Raw genomic sequence first — 16,510 nt, 5'->3', positions numbered from 1 at the left:
CTAGAAATAATTAGCTGAGCTCTGAGTGCATTACACAACCTCCACCTTCAGGTTTTACACTTTAAGAGCCCAGATAGTGCCAAATGCGTGTCTGTCTGCAGCATGAAACCCAAGGGCTTCATCCCAACATGCTGGCCAAGGGGGACAGCCCCTCCTTTGCTGGGTGCCAGGCTGGAGTTTGGAGCCTGGAGCAGTGTACTGCCTGGGAAATCCCGCTCTATATTAGAATGATGTTACCAATATTATGAATGCCATCTTCTCTGTTAAATCATGTCTCTATATGTGTACCCCTGCAGAACGTCGGTGGGGGCACGGCAGTCGTCCAGGTGCGTGCCACCGATCGGGATGCCGGCCTCAACAGCGTCCTGTCCTACTACATCACCCATGGGAACGAGGACCTCACCTTCCGCATGGACCGCGTCACCGGCGAGATCGCCACACGGCCCTCCCCGCCGGACCGCGAGCGGCAGAGCTCCTACCGCCTGCTGGTCACTGTGGAGGATGAGGGCAACCCCTCGCTGTCGGTGAGCTGTCGGGGTGCGGGTTTCAGGGCTGAGTGCCGGGGTGCTGCTTGGGGATGGATGCAGGAGGTGTAGATGCGAAGCTCGGCGTTGATGCTTTGATGGTCTGGCCATGCGTTAGCGTATTGCTTCAAGTTGTGGTTTGGAGTCCATCCTTGGCACATGCAGTGCCTTGGAACCTTTCAGTTTGCTCTGGGGTGTTTTGGGAGGTGCTGCCTCACTGCTGCTTTCAGGACATACCCTCAGTTGTGTCTCATGCACTGTGTTTCATACCCCCACCTCTGCTCTGAAGTGGTTCAAGCAGAAGTTCTGAGCTCTTTCTTGTCTGTATCAGCTGAAAACTCCAAGCGTCCCCATGGGCAGTCAGGAGTTGTCCTGCCCAGGCTCACACCAAAACAAAGAAGGAGTCTCAGGATGCTGAACCCAGCGAGATGCATGAGCAAGTGCACGCTGCTCCTAGCACAGCACGACCTTGCTGCCATCTCGCCTCGCCTCGCCTCCACCTCACCCTTATCTCTCCCCATCTCACGCATCTTCTGGCAGCATGCCGGCTGCAAAGCCCTGCTCTACATTTGGAGGAAACTTGCTGCAAGCAGCAGCACTCACACTGCAGATCTTCACACTTTTACCCACCCAGTGGCTCGCACACCTCTTTGTGTCTTTTTCTTAAGCCATACTGTGGGTTAAACCTTCCTCCCCATAAAGGCACAGCCTTTCTTTGATGGCTTCATGCCACTGAGGCTGGGCAGCCTTTTGCACCAGGGATGCTGTGCATAGACAGGTTTTGCTTGCATGGCTCCGGCTGTTTCAGTGCCCTGGGACTGCTCAGTTTTGCAGTGAAGGTGATACCAACACAGCTGCATGCAGAGCCAGAAAATCCACCAGCACCCTGCAGACAATCTTATCTGACTTCCTAGCTTTTAATCAGCACTGACATTGACACAAACAGAAAGATGAATCCTACTGTTCTGAAGCTGAGTACAGACTCACAGCCTTCTGGCTGCAGGCCGTGCCAGCAGGCAGTGGGGCAGGAGGGCTGCGGCAGGAGTGAGCCTCTCCCCTTCCTGTTTTGCAAAGAAACCCTTCGTGTAAAGTTGGCCGATGCCACTGTTTTGTCTCACAGTGCTTCAAGTACTTTACCATATGCTCCTGGAAAGGATGTGCCGTCCAAGTGAGCAGGACGGGTGAGCGCTACACAGGTAGAGACCCTGACAATAAGTTAAGTGCTCGGAGAGGCTGGCAGAAGGAGCCGGAGATGCGGCTCCTGGGGCCCAGAGTTGCTCTTCCTTCCATCCTCTGGGATTTAGGCACAAGGTGAGATCCACAGTCAATGAAATGTCAATAGCACACATCCTCACGCAGGCTGCGCATAGTCATCCCTCTTCATCCTCTTGGCCAAGGAAATAGGCAGTAAAACCCCAAGCCCAAGCAAGAGAGGTCACTGGGACAGGAGAAACAGGCAAGGCTCCTGGGCTTGATTTGAGTTTTTTAAGGCACTTTGCTGTTTGATTTTATTGGCATCCTCCCCTTCTCTATTGCCCGGTGTGTAATGATGACTGAGATCAGGCTCTTTCCATTGTCCTCTCTGCGTTCCTCTTTGTAATGTGAGGGAAATCCAGTGGCTGCTGTCCGGGCAGTGGGGAGTGGAAGGTGTGGAGGTCTTTATTCAATTTATTTTTAATTTTCCTGCTGGGGGTGGCTGGGTGGGAGTTGCTGCTTGCCCTGGCCACGTCCCCTCCAGCACAACCACAGCACAGTGCCCTCTTCTGTTGCGTTGGCCATGGGGCTCTTCAGGCTTTCAAGGAATTTGGTGAATCAGGAACAGGGTCTGGAAAAGGAGGCAGGCAGCAGGTGTTAGTGCACCGAGCGTTCAGCAGGGCAGCATTCCGTGCGTTCCCACAGCATCCACAAACAGAACTGATGTGAGGATACTCACCTAGAGTGGGGAAGAAGCACTCCCCAGGGCCTGGTGGGGACAGTGGGGTGCTGGGCTCAGACAGGAGGTGCCGGCCGGACTCAGAGAGCTGCCGCCCACCCAAGTAGGAGAGCTGTGGCCGGGGCCGCTGCTCAGCGCTGCCCACGGGGTGCGCCTCAAAGACGGGGTTCTCGATGCCCTGGGCACTGCTGTGGGAGAGGAGAGAGAGTGAGGGTTGCTTCTTATTGCAAAGCCTTCCTGCACATTGCTTTGTGTGATGACAACATGCATTTCTTTGAACTGAGGATGCTCTGTGCGGGGAGTGCGTGGAGCACAGAGGCGCAGCTGTGTGGAGAGGGGCCAGAGGATACAGACACTCATTTTATTGCCCTCCTGCAAGGCCTGGCAGGGTGCAGCTGATCGCTCCCTGTGTGAGCATTGCATGGCTAAAATCTCCCCAGCCCTGCCTTAAGGCTGACAGCCAGCTCTGAGGTTCTGGCTAGGGGGCTATTGTTCCTAGTGAGCATGGAAGCACCTGGCTGTGTAGGATGATGGAGCCACTCAGAGCCTATTTTTGCTGAAAAGTTTCATTCTCATCTCTTCCCTGCTCTGAAAGATGCCCTTTCTGTAAATCTGGGAAGGAGCTGAGGTTACATTGCATTGACAGCATCCTGCCACAGGTGATCTGCATTTGTATTTCAGGGTCCTATTTCACGTTGGTGGCTCAGGGCACAGGAAGTGACAGAGCAAGTTTGACCTCAGCTGCACCCCAATGGGAGGCTGAGCAGGACAGGGTGATTTTGGGGTGCTGGGGGTATAGGGAAGCACATGCTTACCTCTCCATTCGGACCAGCTCGTGAGCACCTGCCAAAGGCAAAACAGCATCAGCATCACCTGCCAGCACCCATCCTGTGGCAGCCCCATGCCCAAGCATTCCAGCAACCCCTCACCCCCAGCATCCAGTTCTGGGGCTTTGCCTTTCCTGCTGGGTGTGCGTTTTGCAATACTGTGGGTTGCCCATGCTCATTTCATCATGGCTGGGGATGGATGTTGAAAGCATGGTTCCTGCCCTCAAGCTGGCATCACTCCCACTGATGCTGCAAAAACCACTTCTCCAAGGGCTTCCATTGGAGCCCCAACACTGCCCAATGGCTTAGAGAGCAAAACTACATGGCCTGTGATGTCTCAGAATGGATCCCTTTGGTCCCTGGATGGGGAACACCCAGGGGTACGTACGTCTGTGGCTGACCGCTTGCCGCTGCTTGTAAATCAGGAGCAAGATGAGGGGCAGGCAGAGGATACCCACGATGCAGGCGCCCGTTGCCAGCGCAGCAGCCGTGATATCTGCAATAGCAGAGCACCAGAGTAAGGGATGGATCTCAAACCACTTTTAGCAAAATGGATTTATCAACCAACAAAAGGGGCAGACAGAGTGACAGTGTGGCTGCACCAGCTCTGTGGGCTGTGAGGTGGGTGTACCTGGGCTGCTGCGTGCCTGGAGTGAGCACCCAGCCCCGAGGCAGCATGTAAGCTGGGAGAGCATGCACTGCATAGGGGAGAGGTGTTCTCTTTCTTCATTTACCTTTGCTGGTGGCAGTGTGAAAAGTGCAGTTCTGAAGCGCTCCTCTGCCTGTAGAGAAGACCAAAGTACGTGAGACCTCAGGTGCTGGTTCAGATAGCACCTACCAGCTTCCCTTTGCCCAGTGAGCTTGAGAAAATCAGATAAATGGAATCACAGAGTCATTCAGGTTGGAAAAGCTTTCTCAGCTCACCCAGCCCACCCCCACCTGCCCACTGCCAGCGTCCCTCAGTGCCACATCTCCACATCTGTGCAACACCTCCAGGGACAGTGACTTCCCCACCTCCCTGGGCAGCCTGTGCCACTGCATCACCACTCCTTCAGAGCAGTGACATCATGGGATCCATCCCCATGCCAGGAGCCAGCCCTTCCCGAAAGCCAGACCAGAGCCAGAACAGCACCGGAGGTTCCTTTGCCTGGCCCCGCAGCCTCTCTTTTACTAGGATTTGTTTTCCTTTTCTCCAGCAAGAGGTCAAAGAAGATCACTGAAACTATGTAACACTCTTCTAATTACATTTTCCAGCCCCCATTGATATGTCTATTTTGTTCTTCTTTTTTCTTTTTTTCCAATTGGGTTACTCCTATGCTTCCCGTTCCTCCTTCAACCCTTTTACCTTCAACCCTTTTTTTTATGGGAGCTGCTCTCCTGCTCCCATACCCCAGTGCAGCCTGCCTGGGGCTTCCCGTGCCTCTCCATCCCTGCTTACCCCTCTGGATCTGCAGCTCTACAGAGCCGTGAGCTACGTGCAGGGTATGGGCCTTCCCATGCTCCCGCCGTGTCTCCATGGCGTAGCAGCAGTAATTCCCACTGTCCTGCAGTGTCAGGTTCATCACCACAATATGGAAAGCCCCATGATGGTCAGGGACAAACTCCACACCATGGTGACTACCCGGTGATCCATGGGGGGACCTTGCGGTGCTGTTGGCAGCAGTGCTGTGGTGCCGGCCGGGATCATGGCGCAGCTCCTTCTCAGTCAGGTTGCGAATGTGCCGCTTCTCGGAGCAGCTCTGGTCACCGTTGTTGCTGAAGTACCAGGTTTTGAAGATCAGGTCGTGGTGGTTGGCAGGTGGTCCGCTCACTCGGCAGCTCAGGGTGACATTCTGGCCCTCAGGACAGATGCAGAGCGTATATGGGGCTGTTACCAGGAATGCTGCTGTCCCTCCTGCTGGCAAGAGAACAGGGTCACCATAAGGATGCAAGGGGCATCTCCCACTGGGACCCCAGTGTGGGCATCCCCTATGGCATGGAGATGGCCTGGAGTCCTTCGCTCCTATGATACAAGACTTGAGGCTTGGGAAGGTGCTGAACATCCTAAAGGGGGGAAGATGAGAAACAGACCCTGCCCTTCTGTAGCTGTGAACATATTTGTACCCTGAAAGTAAGCACTGAGCATCCTCTAACAGCAGCAGGTGGCCTGAAGGCTGCAGGGCACAGCTCAGGTGGGGAGCACAGTGTGGGATAGCAGGTGAGGGTCTTGGGCTAAGGGGCATTGGAGCCCTGCAAAGGGTGCAAAGAGAGCTGGAGAGGAAGCAGGGGAGGAGGTATGGCTGGCAAATGAGGAAATACGAGTATCTTGGGCTGGTTGCGCTGCTCTCTGCTGCTCCTCTTTCCCCATAGCTTGTGTCATCAGCTGGTTAATAGGGGAAAAAGAAAAAAAAAAAAAAAAGAAAGAAAAAAAAAAAAAGGAGAAGAAAACAAAAAGAAAAGAGAGAAAAGACATAGGAGGAGGCCAGGCCCCTGAGACGAGGCGGGGAGAGGGTCCCACCCTGCTTGTTTTTCAGTGCTGCAGAGCAGAAGGGGAACTGGCTGCAAGGAGCTGCCTGAAACCAAAACTGCTCACAGAGAAATCCCTCCCCTGCTCGGCCAGGGGCTTATAAGAGGCTGGAGAGTTGTGCCTTGGTTATGTTGGGGGTTTTGTTGTTGTTTTTTGGGTTTATTTTTGAGGTTCTCAGGGATGTTTAGAGAAGAGGGCATTAGGACAGTGTGCTCTCGCATCTCGGTAACATCCTGTTGTTCCATCACCCCGCGCCGTTTCACTTTGAGGTTTTTCACTTGCTATATCAAGCAGGCGGTGAGAAGTCATGGGTGTGCTGAGTGTCCCACAGGTCACCCTCCAGCTGGGACAGAGCTCCCATCACCTCCACCCCAACTGAGCACCTTCCAACATGCAGGGCCTCTGCCTCCACTACACCAAGAGAGCAAAAGTGAAAATGCTCCATGTGCTGCTCCTACCCCACTCTAGATGCTCTGCCCCATGGCAAGTCCCACACCCTGCCACTGGCACAAAGGCACCTCCAAGGAGGCCCGTGCTACCTGCACTACAGGAAGTGCCCCATTCACAGCACAGCCCCAGGAGCCTGGAGAAGGGAAGCTGGGGCTCTATTGGAGGAAGTGTCTGCCACAGCCTTTGTTTTCCCAAAAAAATGCGAGGCCATCCCACTCATCCCCACTGGCTTGGTTTGGGAGCTTGCGCCCTGGTTGTGTTTTGCCCTGGGTAGCAAAGGGAGTTATCTGTGCACCGGGTTGCTTTGGAGGTCCATGCCCAGTAAAAGTGGTCCAGGGATGCTGGGAGCAACTGGGATGGAAACTCAGTGCTTCCCCGTGGCAAAATGTTCAGTGAGAGCATTTGTACCAAGCAGCCTCATGCAGCCATGCCACGAGGCTGTTGTCACCATGCTGTCATTGTGCTTTGGAGCTCTCAGCTGGCTGAGCGCAGGGCTGCATTTACCTTGGCACAAGTCTGCAGCAGGGAGGAATAAGGAAAGAAAGAAGGGGGATGCAGGCAGAAGAACTGTGTTATTGGCCCTTATCTCTCATAGAGCCAAATGGCTCCTGTCCACAGGAGCTGGGGAGCAGCCCCAGATATGCAGTATCCATCCCAGGGACAGCACCAGGGAGATGCTTTGACCTGCTGCCAATGCAAACCTGTGTGGCTTTGCCCTTTTGTTTTCTTTCCCAGAAAAACTCAAAGCAAAACTGCAGTGGTGGCACGTGGCAAACCACCAGCTTCCTTGCCTGCCCCCAGCTGCTGCGAGTCACAGCTCAGCCCCAGCCCAGGGATGGGGCCACAGTGCCAGGTTTCTGCTTGGGGTATCATTTTGGAAATTGGGATCCTGCCTCCCCCTGGACAAGAGAGGCTGATCCAAGGCATCATCTATGTTACTGCCGTCCTAAAGCTATGTAGGAGCTGGATATCTCCAAGAGTTCCACTTCTCCATCCAGCCCAGACAGCATTAGATGGGCTATGGAAGTTTTGGCAGGCATGCTGTTGCATGAAGCTCCATTCTTTTGGCACTGGGCTAACACTGAGCATCCAAGGTTGTATTTATTGCAGGGCAATAAGAAGCATCAAGAGCACACAAACCTCTGCGTGCACAGCCCTGCTGGAGCTCCTTCCCCAGCCCCAGATGTGCCCTCTCAGTATTGCCCATTGCACACCCCAGGCAGCAGGAAAGCCACGGCCCAGGTGCAAAAAACAGGAGTGCCTACTCCCTTGTTTTTAAGCACATCTCTGCAGGCACACAAGACTGGAGGCAGCAGCCAGCCTTGTAGCTGGGCACCATTTATTTCTGGGGATACACCAGCAGAAATGTGTGTTGTCCTGAGATAGAGGGAAAAGGCAAGCCCAGTGCGGAGCCACTTGGCATATCCCTTGCATGCATGCACAAATGCTGCACGGCGATTACAGTAGAGAGGAGCATCCGCGCAGAGGGCAGCTCCAGCACACCGCCTCCGTGCACTGCCCACAGCCGACGTGCCGGCCCGGCTCAGCTCGGGGTGCCGGCGGAGATCTGCCTTCGTGCTGCACGCGTCCCATCACAGAGAAGGAAGAAGGAGGAAAAACAAACAGCGGGCGAGCAAAGGTTTACAACAGCCGCTCCCCCGTGGCCCCGTTTCCCCATCGCTTGAAACTCTGCGTCTGGAGGCAACGCTCATCCCTTCCGCCCCAAAATCCCGAGGAAGTTAAGAACCCCCAGTCCCTCGCCCCGTTAGAGCAGCCCGCGGTGCTGGAGAAGAGGAGAAGGAGCGAGGCTTACCGCAGGAGACGAGAAAGGAGAGCAGCCCCAGAAGCAGCCCCAGCGGCACTCTTCGGGGGTCCTCCATCGCCGCGCAGCACCGGCGCAGCGCAGCGCAGCCCCGCCGCGCCCGCCCGAGCCGCACACGCAGGAAATTTCGTTCGAGCCGGGGAGAGGAGAAGTGCGAGCACCCCCAGGAGGCCAGATGGGGCACGGAGCGGTGCCCAGTCCTGCCCGATTCGCTTCAGCAGAACGCACACCTCGCTTGGAATTAGTTTCTCCCCCGTGAGAGGGCTGGGCGGGTAGCCAACCGCTTGGCCAGGCTGGTGCTGCAGAAGGGATGAGCAGGATGGGGGGAATAAAGGGCAACTGAAGGAGATGCCGTACTCCATAACACATCTTCTGCAGGGCGTCACCTGTGTACATCCTGAGCACCATGCTGCTTCAAGCATCTTGGTGATGCAATTGTGGTTTTACAGTAAATGCTTCCACGAAGATATCATCAGAAATGTAACCCTTGTCTGGTAGGGAGGAACTTATCATTGGGGAGAGATATAGGCACAACGTTTGGAGGGGTTTTTGTGGCAGTTGTGACCTCAGAGGGAGTTGCACCCAGCCTGGCTGCAGTATGGTGGGTCTTCTGTGCAAACCTCTGTCCTAGAATCAGTGTCCCATGCACCACCCCAATGGGACAAGTGGAGGAGCTGGCATTGGGAGGGCAGGCCAGAACCATCCTGCTGCCCAGCCTCTTAAGGAAACATCTCATTTGCTCCTCATTCCCCTCCAAAAAAATTTCTCATCCATCCCAAGACACTGCTGGAGGGATCCCTTCAGCAGCTGAGCCATTAGGTGTGGTGGCATGCTCTTGTCACCTCCCTACCCTGAGCTGTGTATCCATGGGTGACATGACCAGAAGACAGTCTGAGGTGCTTGTTTTAGTTCTTCCTCTAATCCACAGCAACAGCAGTTCTGGGTATTTTCTACCTCAGTAATCACGACCAAGTTGTCCCCAATGTCCCAGTGAGGGCCTGAAAAGACCTATTCCATGAGCAGGAAGGCACGACGGGGTTCAGCCTCTGGCTTTTTCTCTGCCACAGGCTTGGAGTTAGCAGCAATGGGAAAAAGCAGGAGAAACTGAGATGCCACTGAGATGTGTTGTTTTTGAAACAAGGCTGTGATTTAATATATGCATGCTTTAACTCTGTACCTAACTTGTAGCCACTACTGGATGCTGCCTTGTGCTGGAGGTGTTTCTGCAGCCCTGCATCACTTTGGTTTAGGCAATGCTTCATGCATCCTGCTTGCAGCTCTCAGCAGGGCTGACCATGCATTGCTCATTGACCCAGGCAGGTTAAGCTTTGCTCACCACTGGCCTTAACATGCTGTCCCCACGTCCCACAGGCCACCACCGTGGTATTCGTCACCATCCTGGATGAGAATGACAATGCTCCAGTGTTCCAGCAGCAGCTGTATGAGGTGACATTGGATGAAGGCCCTGCCACTCTCAATGCCACACTTGTCACCGTGCAGGCCTTGGACCGGGACGAAGGACCCAACGGCACAGTCACATATGCTATCACCGAAGGCAACATCTTGGGCACTTTCCACATTGACAGCACCACGGTCAGTCAGGATGCTGTCCCCAGCTCAGCCATATCCTCCTCCTGTGTCCCTCACTCCCAGCTGCTGTCCCCTTGCCTTGCAGGGACAGATCCGCACCCTGAAGGAGCTGGACTACGAGATCAGCCACGGGCGGTACACCTTGGTGGTCACTGCCACCGACCAGTGCCCCATTGCCTCGCGCCGGCTGACATCAACCACCACGGTAGGATTGTGACACTATGGTGTCTTTGGGGTCTAGGAGTTCCCCTCCATAGCAGAAATGCTGAGTCATGATCTGAAATGGTGATTGAGTACCTGGTGGGAAGGCAGGGCCAATCCAGCAATGCACAGCTGGAGGGATCCCTTTGCTTCCCAGACCTCATTTAAGGGCTGGCAGTGGAGGTAAAGGGTATCTCTTGCTGGAGATCCCTGCCTACCTGAGGTCTTCCACAGGTAAGCAGCTCTTTTCCTTCATTTCTGTGTCTGCTGCATTTGGTCTTGTTCCCATTTGCTGTAGCCAAAGACTCTGCCACCCTGCTATGATTGCGGTACTTTCCATTCCATTGTAGCAGTACATCTTCTCACGAGTGGTTTCACATCTCCTTCCTACTGCTCACCAGACAATGTTCCCAGTTGGCCCAGTTGCTGTTTCATCGTGGGGCTGCAAAACAGGGTGCTCATGGTTGGGTTCAGCCACCATTATTCGTCTGCTTTCCAAATTCCTGTTTCATTCCATCTAGGGAGGTTACTGAGAGCATCTCATCCTTTGTCTTGCAGTGTCCCAAACTCTTTTGTTCTGCTCCAAGATCAGTCAGGTTTTGCTCAAGGAAAGGATGGTGGCTGGCAGTTCCAAAGCTCTTGTTTTGCACAAATTGAACACGCTGATTATTTCTGTGGATGAAATCCAAATGTGATTTTGATATATTTTCTTTTCAGGCTGTATGGTTTTGTCCACATCCAAAGTGATTTTGGAGCCTGCAGGACAGGGCAGGGGAGGCAGCAGCTCTTGGCATGCTGCAGGCAAAGGCAGAGCTTTCCCTTGACCACAGTGAGATGTGAACTTGGAAGCTTTGTCAGCAACAAGAACCAGGACTAGACAGGAGAGGAAACATCCTCCCCGTGCCGCCCATGTAGCTATGCCAGTGCAGTTTGAAAGCAGAGCTTTCAGGAGAAGATTTAGTGATTATTTTGGATCACAAGTGATGGGAAATCCATCTCCCTGATAAGGCATGCCAGTATTTGTTTTCTCTGCTGCTAGGAAACGGAGCAGACACTCAGATATGGTCTTTAAGGATTAGATTTAGCCGGTACCAAATGTCCATATGACAAACCTTATGACTCTCAATCCAGGAGATCAAAAAGCATCTCCTGTTTAGCATCTTCTTCATAGCCATCCATAAAACCCATATGGCCAGCTAGAAGAGTTGGAGAAGCCTCTTCGAGTGCTCCATAAGCTCAGGCTTTCACCTGCCACCAGAGACTCTCTCCTCAGGCTGGCATTCTTTGCCATGCAAGTGCCCAAAAGGGCTTAACTCTCTCTGTGATACAGTGAAGTACAGATATATAAACAAGTTTTGTGGAGGGTGACTCAGCTGGAAGGCCAAATGCCTGAAAGACTCGAGCTCAGCCTGGCTGATGGCCATGATGGCTGTGCTCATACCGTGCTCTGCTTTGTCCCAAAACTGTTGATGCTTTTTTGAGACATGTAGGCTCACTGATGTCCAGCCAGCTAAATGTGTCATGGAAAGGGATGGTAAGCCAACTGCGTTGGTGTTGTCTTGTGTTTGAATAAACATGCAATCTGCACATTTTTTCTCATTTGCTCATCATGAGAGGTGAAGCCCTTGATTGTCCAGGAGGGAAAGGAGTGAGCAAGCCTTTCAGAAAGCTGGAGAACAGCTGGCTGCAGAGAACAGCTCTCTGTGAACTCATTTCTTTTGTGGACAAGCACATTTCTCCAATGTTTCCATTCCAATTTGAGATTGTTAGGATGTGGATGTGGAGTTTTCCACTGGTAGCCCCATCCAGCAATGGGCACGTGGCCAGTGCCCTCTCCCAGCCCCCTGTACTCTCTTCCCTCTCCTGCAGGTGCTGGTGAATCTCAACGACATCAATGATAACTGTCCCACTTTCCCACGACTCTATGAGGGCCCCTTCGACGTGACAGAGGGACAGCCTGGCCCACGCATCTGGACCTTCCTGGCCCATGATGGGGACTCGGGGCCCGGTGGGCAGGTGGAGTACAGCATCATCGCTGGGGACCCTCTGGGTGAGCAGGGACATGGAATGCTAGCTCCTTAACTGTGTGCTGGAGGTAGTGGTACAGCCCCATCCCTCTTGCCCTGCCCTACGGGGAACACGGTGTGCAGCCCACGCTTATGGAAAGGATGGGCTCGCCTTCCTTTTTTTGCTTTATTGTGTGGTTTTCTGAAGCAGAGCTTTGCCACCAGGCAGGGAGGGGGGTGGGTGGAGGAGTTGCGGAGTGCAGGCGGAAGCCTTTCAGAAAAGCCATCCTCCCAGCTGGCTGCTTCTGCAAATTCTGCCTTTCGACACCAGGAAATCCTGTTTTGAGCAACAGGAAACTTAACCTGTTAGTGGCCAGGGATGGGGGCATGGGCTTGCCCAAGCCCAGCTTGGGGGAGAGGAGGTGGAGGGAGGAATCTGCTGAGCAACGAATGCAGCAAATAAATAGCGCAGAAAGAGAAACTGAGAAATGTAAGCATACAGCAGCACTGCAGGATGTCTTGGGGTCTGAATGTCCCTGTAACTCATGGCAAAGCTACAGCACCAGAGCAGATGGCAGAGCAGCTGCGAGTGTCTCCAGCTGCATGGCAGCTGAGGGGATGTAGCTACAGCTGTCACCGCTCTGCCCCCCCCTTGCCCCCCCCTTCAGCCTGGCCAAAGTGTCTGGTGATGGCAGCCAAGGCTCTCTGGAAGGCAGAGCCCAGTCCCGTCTACCAGCTGACCCTGGCTGCAAAACATTTCCAGAACAACTGAGAAGCGGCCCCTTGGCTCTGGGGCCATCCATGCCATGCAGGCCCCCTGCCCAGGCACAAACAGGTGCTTGGAGGGCTTTTTGGCATCTTTAGAAAGGACTGTGAGCACCCTTTTATTTTTGCCATTCAGTCCCCCTACCCAGCTCCTCCTCTCCTGGCAAGGATGTCGGGCCCTGAGATAGACCCCTCTACCCTGTTTCCCTAGCAATGGGGCTGTCCCCTGGTCCACAAAGCACACCCCTCCCTGTGGCCAGAGCCAACCTCAGAACCAGGGTGCATGTCCCGTGTCCCCTTGGGTGGGGTGGCGCGGTGCAAGCCATGGCCCTGCCATCTCTGGCAGGGGAGTTTGTGATCTCCCCAGTGGAAGGGGAGCTGCGGGTGCGGAAGGATGCTGAGCTGGACCGTGAGAACATCCCCTTCTACAACCTCACCATCTCTGCCCGGGACCGGGGTGTGCCCCCCCTCAGCTCCACGGTGAGTCCACAGGGACACACGGTGACCAGCAAGCCACCATTTTGTGTCCCCAACTCCTTCCTCCAGGAAGGAGATGAGAGGAATAGACAAGTGCTCCCTATCAGAGCCTGTACTTCTTCTCTGCCCCTGCAGATGCTGGTGGGTGTGCGTGTGCTGGACATTAATGACAATGATCCTGTGCTCCTCAACCTGCCAATGAACATCACCCTCAGTGAGCACGCCCCTGTCTCCAGCTTCGTCACACGCATCCTTGCCCGAGATGCAGACCAGGGCCCAAACGCCCTCCTTACCTTCGACATAACTGCTGGCAACAAAGAGAGTGCCTTCTACATCAACAGCACCGTACGCCCCATTAAGGGTTTGGGCACCAGGGGTTGTAGGGTGGGCACAGCTCCCTTCTTTTCCCCCATGGGCTGTCTTGCACCCTGGGAAGGGTGTAGGGCTCCCCAGAGCTAAGGAAAGTGAAGATCTATGGGTCGTAAGTGCACCAGCCACCAAAGTGGGGCTGTGTAGAGATATGGGGCCCTAAAGTCTGGTGGGTCCTCAAGGACTCTGTGGCACCAGGCAGAACTGCTCTGGTCTATGCATTCCATAGGATGCATTCACCAGCAGGTAAAGCCTGCCTCAAGTCTCTTGTACCTATTTTCTCCTTTTTTCTCGGTAGACCGGCATCATCTACGTAAACCGCCCTTTGGACAGAGAGCGGGTGGCAGAGTACAGGCTGACCATCACTGTGAAGGACAACCCCGAGAACATCCGCAATGCCAGGCGGGTAATTACAGACACCACCAGGCCTCCAGCAGTGCAGGAGGCAGGGTGTGGGAGAAGGGGCTCCTGCTGACTCCATGCAACAGCAGTAGACATCGTGGATGGAGGACCAGTATTGGGTTGGGGAGCTGAAAAACCACAGTGACATCTGTCAGGATGTCCCAAACACCATCTTTTGAGGGTTTGGGCTAAGAAGGGATTTCTGGCTGTGGAACAGGCATCCCTGTAGACTCTCCTGGGTGATCTGGGGAACATGGCATCATGGTTGCACAGGGCTCCAGTTCTGGGGAACACGGTTCTGTAGGAGAAGTGGGTGGTGATCTTGCTGAAAGGACCTTGCAGTCATCACCCTGTTGTCCCCATTTTCCTTCACAAACCTTTAGGATTTTGACCTGCTGGTCATTTCCATAGCGGATGAAAATGACAACCACCCCCTCTTCACCCAGAGTTCCTACCAGGCCGAGGTGATGGAGAACTCGCCCCCGGGTAGGTCTGTCCTCACTCCCTGGGGGGCCGGGCAAGGGAAAGTGCCTCCTGGCCACCATGGAGGAGGCACCACGGGCAGTGCTCCAATGGTGCCACCACGCAGGGTGAGGCTGCAGGTCAATGGGAAGGGGATGCTGAGTGTGAGGGGAGGTCAGCCTGCAGGAGACCGTCGCTTTTGTCTATGCAGCAAGTGGGAACACTTTCTGGCACAGGCAAGATGCAAGCTTGCAGTGAATCAGCCCTGTTTAGGAACTGCTCAACAGCAGAGAGCAAGATGATGGTCCAAATGGAGCCCTGTGGGCAGCCAGTGAGTCTTATAGGGGGCAGGACTAGCACCTGGAACTGTCTGGCTTAATGGGATGGAGATGAAACAGTCCAGCCTGTCCAGATGGACAGTTCTCAGCCCACGTGCTAAGAATATTCCTCTTATTTTTATGTCTTTCTTGCTTTCTGCCTTTTAAATCACTCCCTGCTCCAAGACATGTCTCCCACCTACCTGGTAGCTGCTCCCAGGCAAAGGATTTGTCCACCCCCAGGAGCCCCCATCCCACAGCACACAGAAGCTGATTTGATGAATGTGTCTGTTTGCTTTTAGCAGGATGTCCCACCGCCATGTCTGGGCCCCACGTGCCAGTCTGCAGGGCTGCAGCAGCCACCCCTTCATGCCCTGCAAGGCCTCGCTCTGTCACCTCCTCCATTTGTTCATTGCTGTCCCTCATGCATCACCAGGGTGGGAGGGACTGGGGGGGCTCTGTGGGGCCTGCCACCCTCCCTAACCTTTGTTGTCCCATCCAGGGACTCCAATCACCATGCTCAATGGACCCATCCTAGCTTTGGATGGCGACCAGGGCAGTAATGCTGTGGTGACCTACCAGCTCTTGGGGACATCCCCAGACCTCTTCATTATCAACAATAGGACAGGTGAGATGGTGAGGCAGGCCCCTGTGCCTGGACCAGGGCCACCAGGCAGAAGTGGGGTCTGCAACCAGACTTTTCTGCTCTTCCAGGTGTTGTTTCAGTGAAGCCTGGTGGTGTGATAGACCGTGAAGCTTTGCTGGACCCACTGCTGGAGTTCACGCTGGTGGCGCTTGACACTGGAGGGCTGAACAGCACTGCTAGCCTCACAGTGACCATCCTGGATGACAATGACAACCGCCCTGTCTTCCAGCCAGTGTTCATCACAGCTCGGCTGAGGGAAAACAGTCCCCCAGGTGAGGGTGGACAGCAGGGACATCAGGGTGACCCACAGGACTATGTGGAGGCGGCTTTTGACTGCAGGGCTTGACTGAGTTGGGGTTGAAGGGACAGTTTGGGAGCTAGGGCTACCTATGTTGCGTGGTGGCATTTTCCTTGGGAATGGGGCTGGTTGCTATTGCCCTCCATCCCTTAACTTAGCAGGTTGCATTCCCCCTTTCTAGGCTTCTCCGTCCTCCAGGTGACAGCCATGGATGCAGACAGTGGCCTCAACAAGCAACTGGATTACAGGATTGAGGGCGGGGGCCAGGACAGGTTCCTGATTGATGCCACCACAGGGGTGATCCGTGTGGCCAACCTCAGCATTGACCGGGAGGAGCGTGATGCCTACCGGCTGACGGTGGTGGCCGTGGACCAGGGCACGCCAGCTCTCTCAGGCACTGCCACCGTCAGCATCCTTATTGATGATGTCAATGACTGCCGACCTGAATTCATCAATCCCATCCAGACGGTCAGCGTGCCTGAGTCGGCCACCCCTGGCACCGTGGTTGCTGAGGTGACTGCCATCGACCGGGACCTCCATCCACGCCTGGAGTACTACCTGCTGGAGATTGTGGCCCGTGATGACACGGATGCACTGGTGCCTGACCAGCAGGGAGCATTCACGGTGGATTTTAGGACAGGTAGGAGAGCGGGAAGGGTGGCGTGGGCAGCATGGATCCCTCTTCTCTCTTCTGCTTCTTTTTCTCTGCCTGGAGGTAGGTGCCCAAGGCATGGGGTGATGACACTAAACTCCTGCCTCCCCACTCTGCTATTCCAGCTTATCTAACCCTTTTCTTTCCTTTTTCCAGCTCTTGGCTCACCAGGTTTGTCTCTGTGTCCACACCTGTTTCTCCCTCCATGCCATCCTTCCATCTCACCCATCATCATTGCAGGTGGCCAGACAGGCAGGCGGTGG

The 16,510-nt window shown here is 54.5% G+C and overlaps 2 protein-coding genes across 2 annotated transcripts in view; one reads left to right on the top strand and one right to left on the bottom strand.

The window, feature by feature from the left end:
• Positions 1 to 16,510, top strand: part of CDH23 (cadherin related 23) — a 124,327-nt gene that overhangs the window by 98,188 nt on the left and 9,629 nt on the right. The window contains exons 36-46 of the mRNA XM_072339472.1: positions 297 to 524; positions 9,434 to 9,655; positions 9,738 to 9,857; positions 11,723 to 11,903; positions 12,971 to 13,104; positions 13,237 to 13,446; positions 13,769 to 13,876; positions 14,256 to 14,358; positions 15,154 to 15,279; positions 15,366 to 15,569; positions 15,777 to 16,235. Of these exons, the coding sequence (XP_072195573.1) occupies positions 297 to 524; positions 9,434 to 9,655; positions 9,738 to 9,857; positions 11,723 to 11,903; positions 12,971 to 13,104; positions 13,237 to 13,446; positions 13,769 to 13,876; positions 14,256 to 14,358; positions 15,154 to 15,279; positions 15,366 to 15,569; positions 15,777 to 16,235 (2,095 nt within the window). The remainder of the gene's footprint in view (positions 1 to 296; positions 525 to 9,433; positions 9,656 to 9,737; positions 9,858 to 11,722; positions 11,904 to 12,970; positions 13,105 to 13,236; positions 13,447 to 13,768; positions 13,877 to 14,255; positions 14,359 to 15,153; positions 15,280 to 15,365; positions 15,570 to 15,776; positions 16,236 to 16,510) is intronic.
• VSIR (V-set immunoregulatory receptor) lies at positions 518 to 8,186 on the bottom strand. Its single transcript, XM_072339473.1, has 7 exons — positions 8,054 to 8,186; positions 4,723 to 5,178; positions 4,019 to 4,066; positions 3,673 to 3,780; positions 3,273 to 3,300; positions 2,458 to 2,645; positions 518 to 2,349 (listed from the first exon to the last, which is right to left on the bottom strand). The coding sequence occupies exons 1-7, from the start codon at positions 8,118 to 8,120 to the stop codon at positions 2,312 to 2,314; spliced, it is 933 nt and encodes a 310-aa protein (XP_072195574.1). The 5' UTR covers positions 8,121 to 8,186; the 3' UTR covers positions 518 to 2,311.

The sequence above is a fragment of the Excalfactoria chinensis genome, chromosome 6, assembly GCF_039878825.1.
Source record: "Excalfactoria chinensis isolate bCotChi1 chromosome 6, bCotChi1.hap2, whole genome shotgun sequence".
Lineage (NCBI taxonomy): Eukaryota > Metazoa > Chordata > Aves > Galliformes > Phasianidae > Excalfactoria > Excalfactoria chinensis.
This window is presented reverse-complemented; position numbering and strand designations above follow the sequence as displayed.

Excerpts from the sequence above, each read along its gene's own strand:
- VSIR (XM_072339473.1), bottom strand. The coding sequence starts at position 8,120 with ATGGAGGACCCCCGAAGAGTGCCGCTGGGGCTGCTTCTGGGGCTGCTC. Across the intron at positions 5,179-8,053 it reads CTCCTTTCTCGTCTCCTGCG|GAGGGACAGCAGCATTCCTG; the intron begins GTAAGCCTCGCT and ends TCTTGCCAGCAG. Across the intron at positions 4,067-4,722 it reads AGAGCTGCAGATCCAGAGGG|GCAGAGGAGCGCTTCAGAAC; the intron begins GTAAGCAGGGAT and ends TCTTCTCTACAG.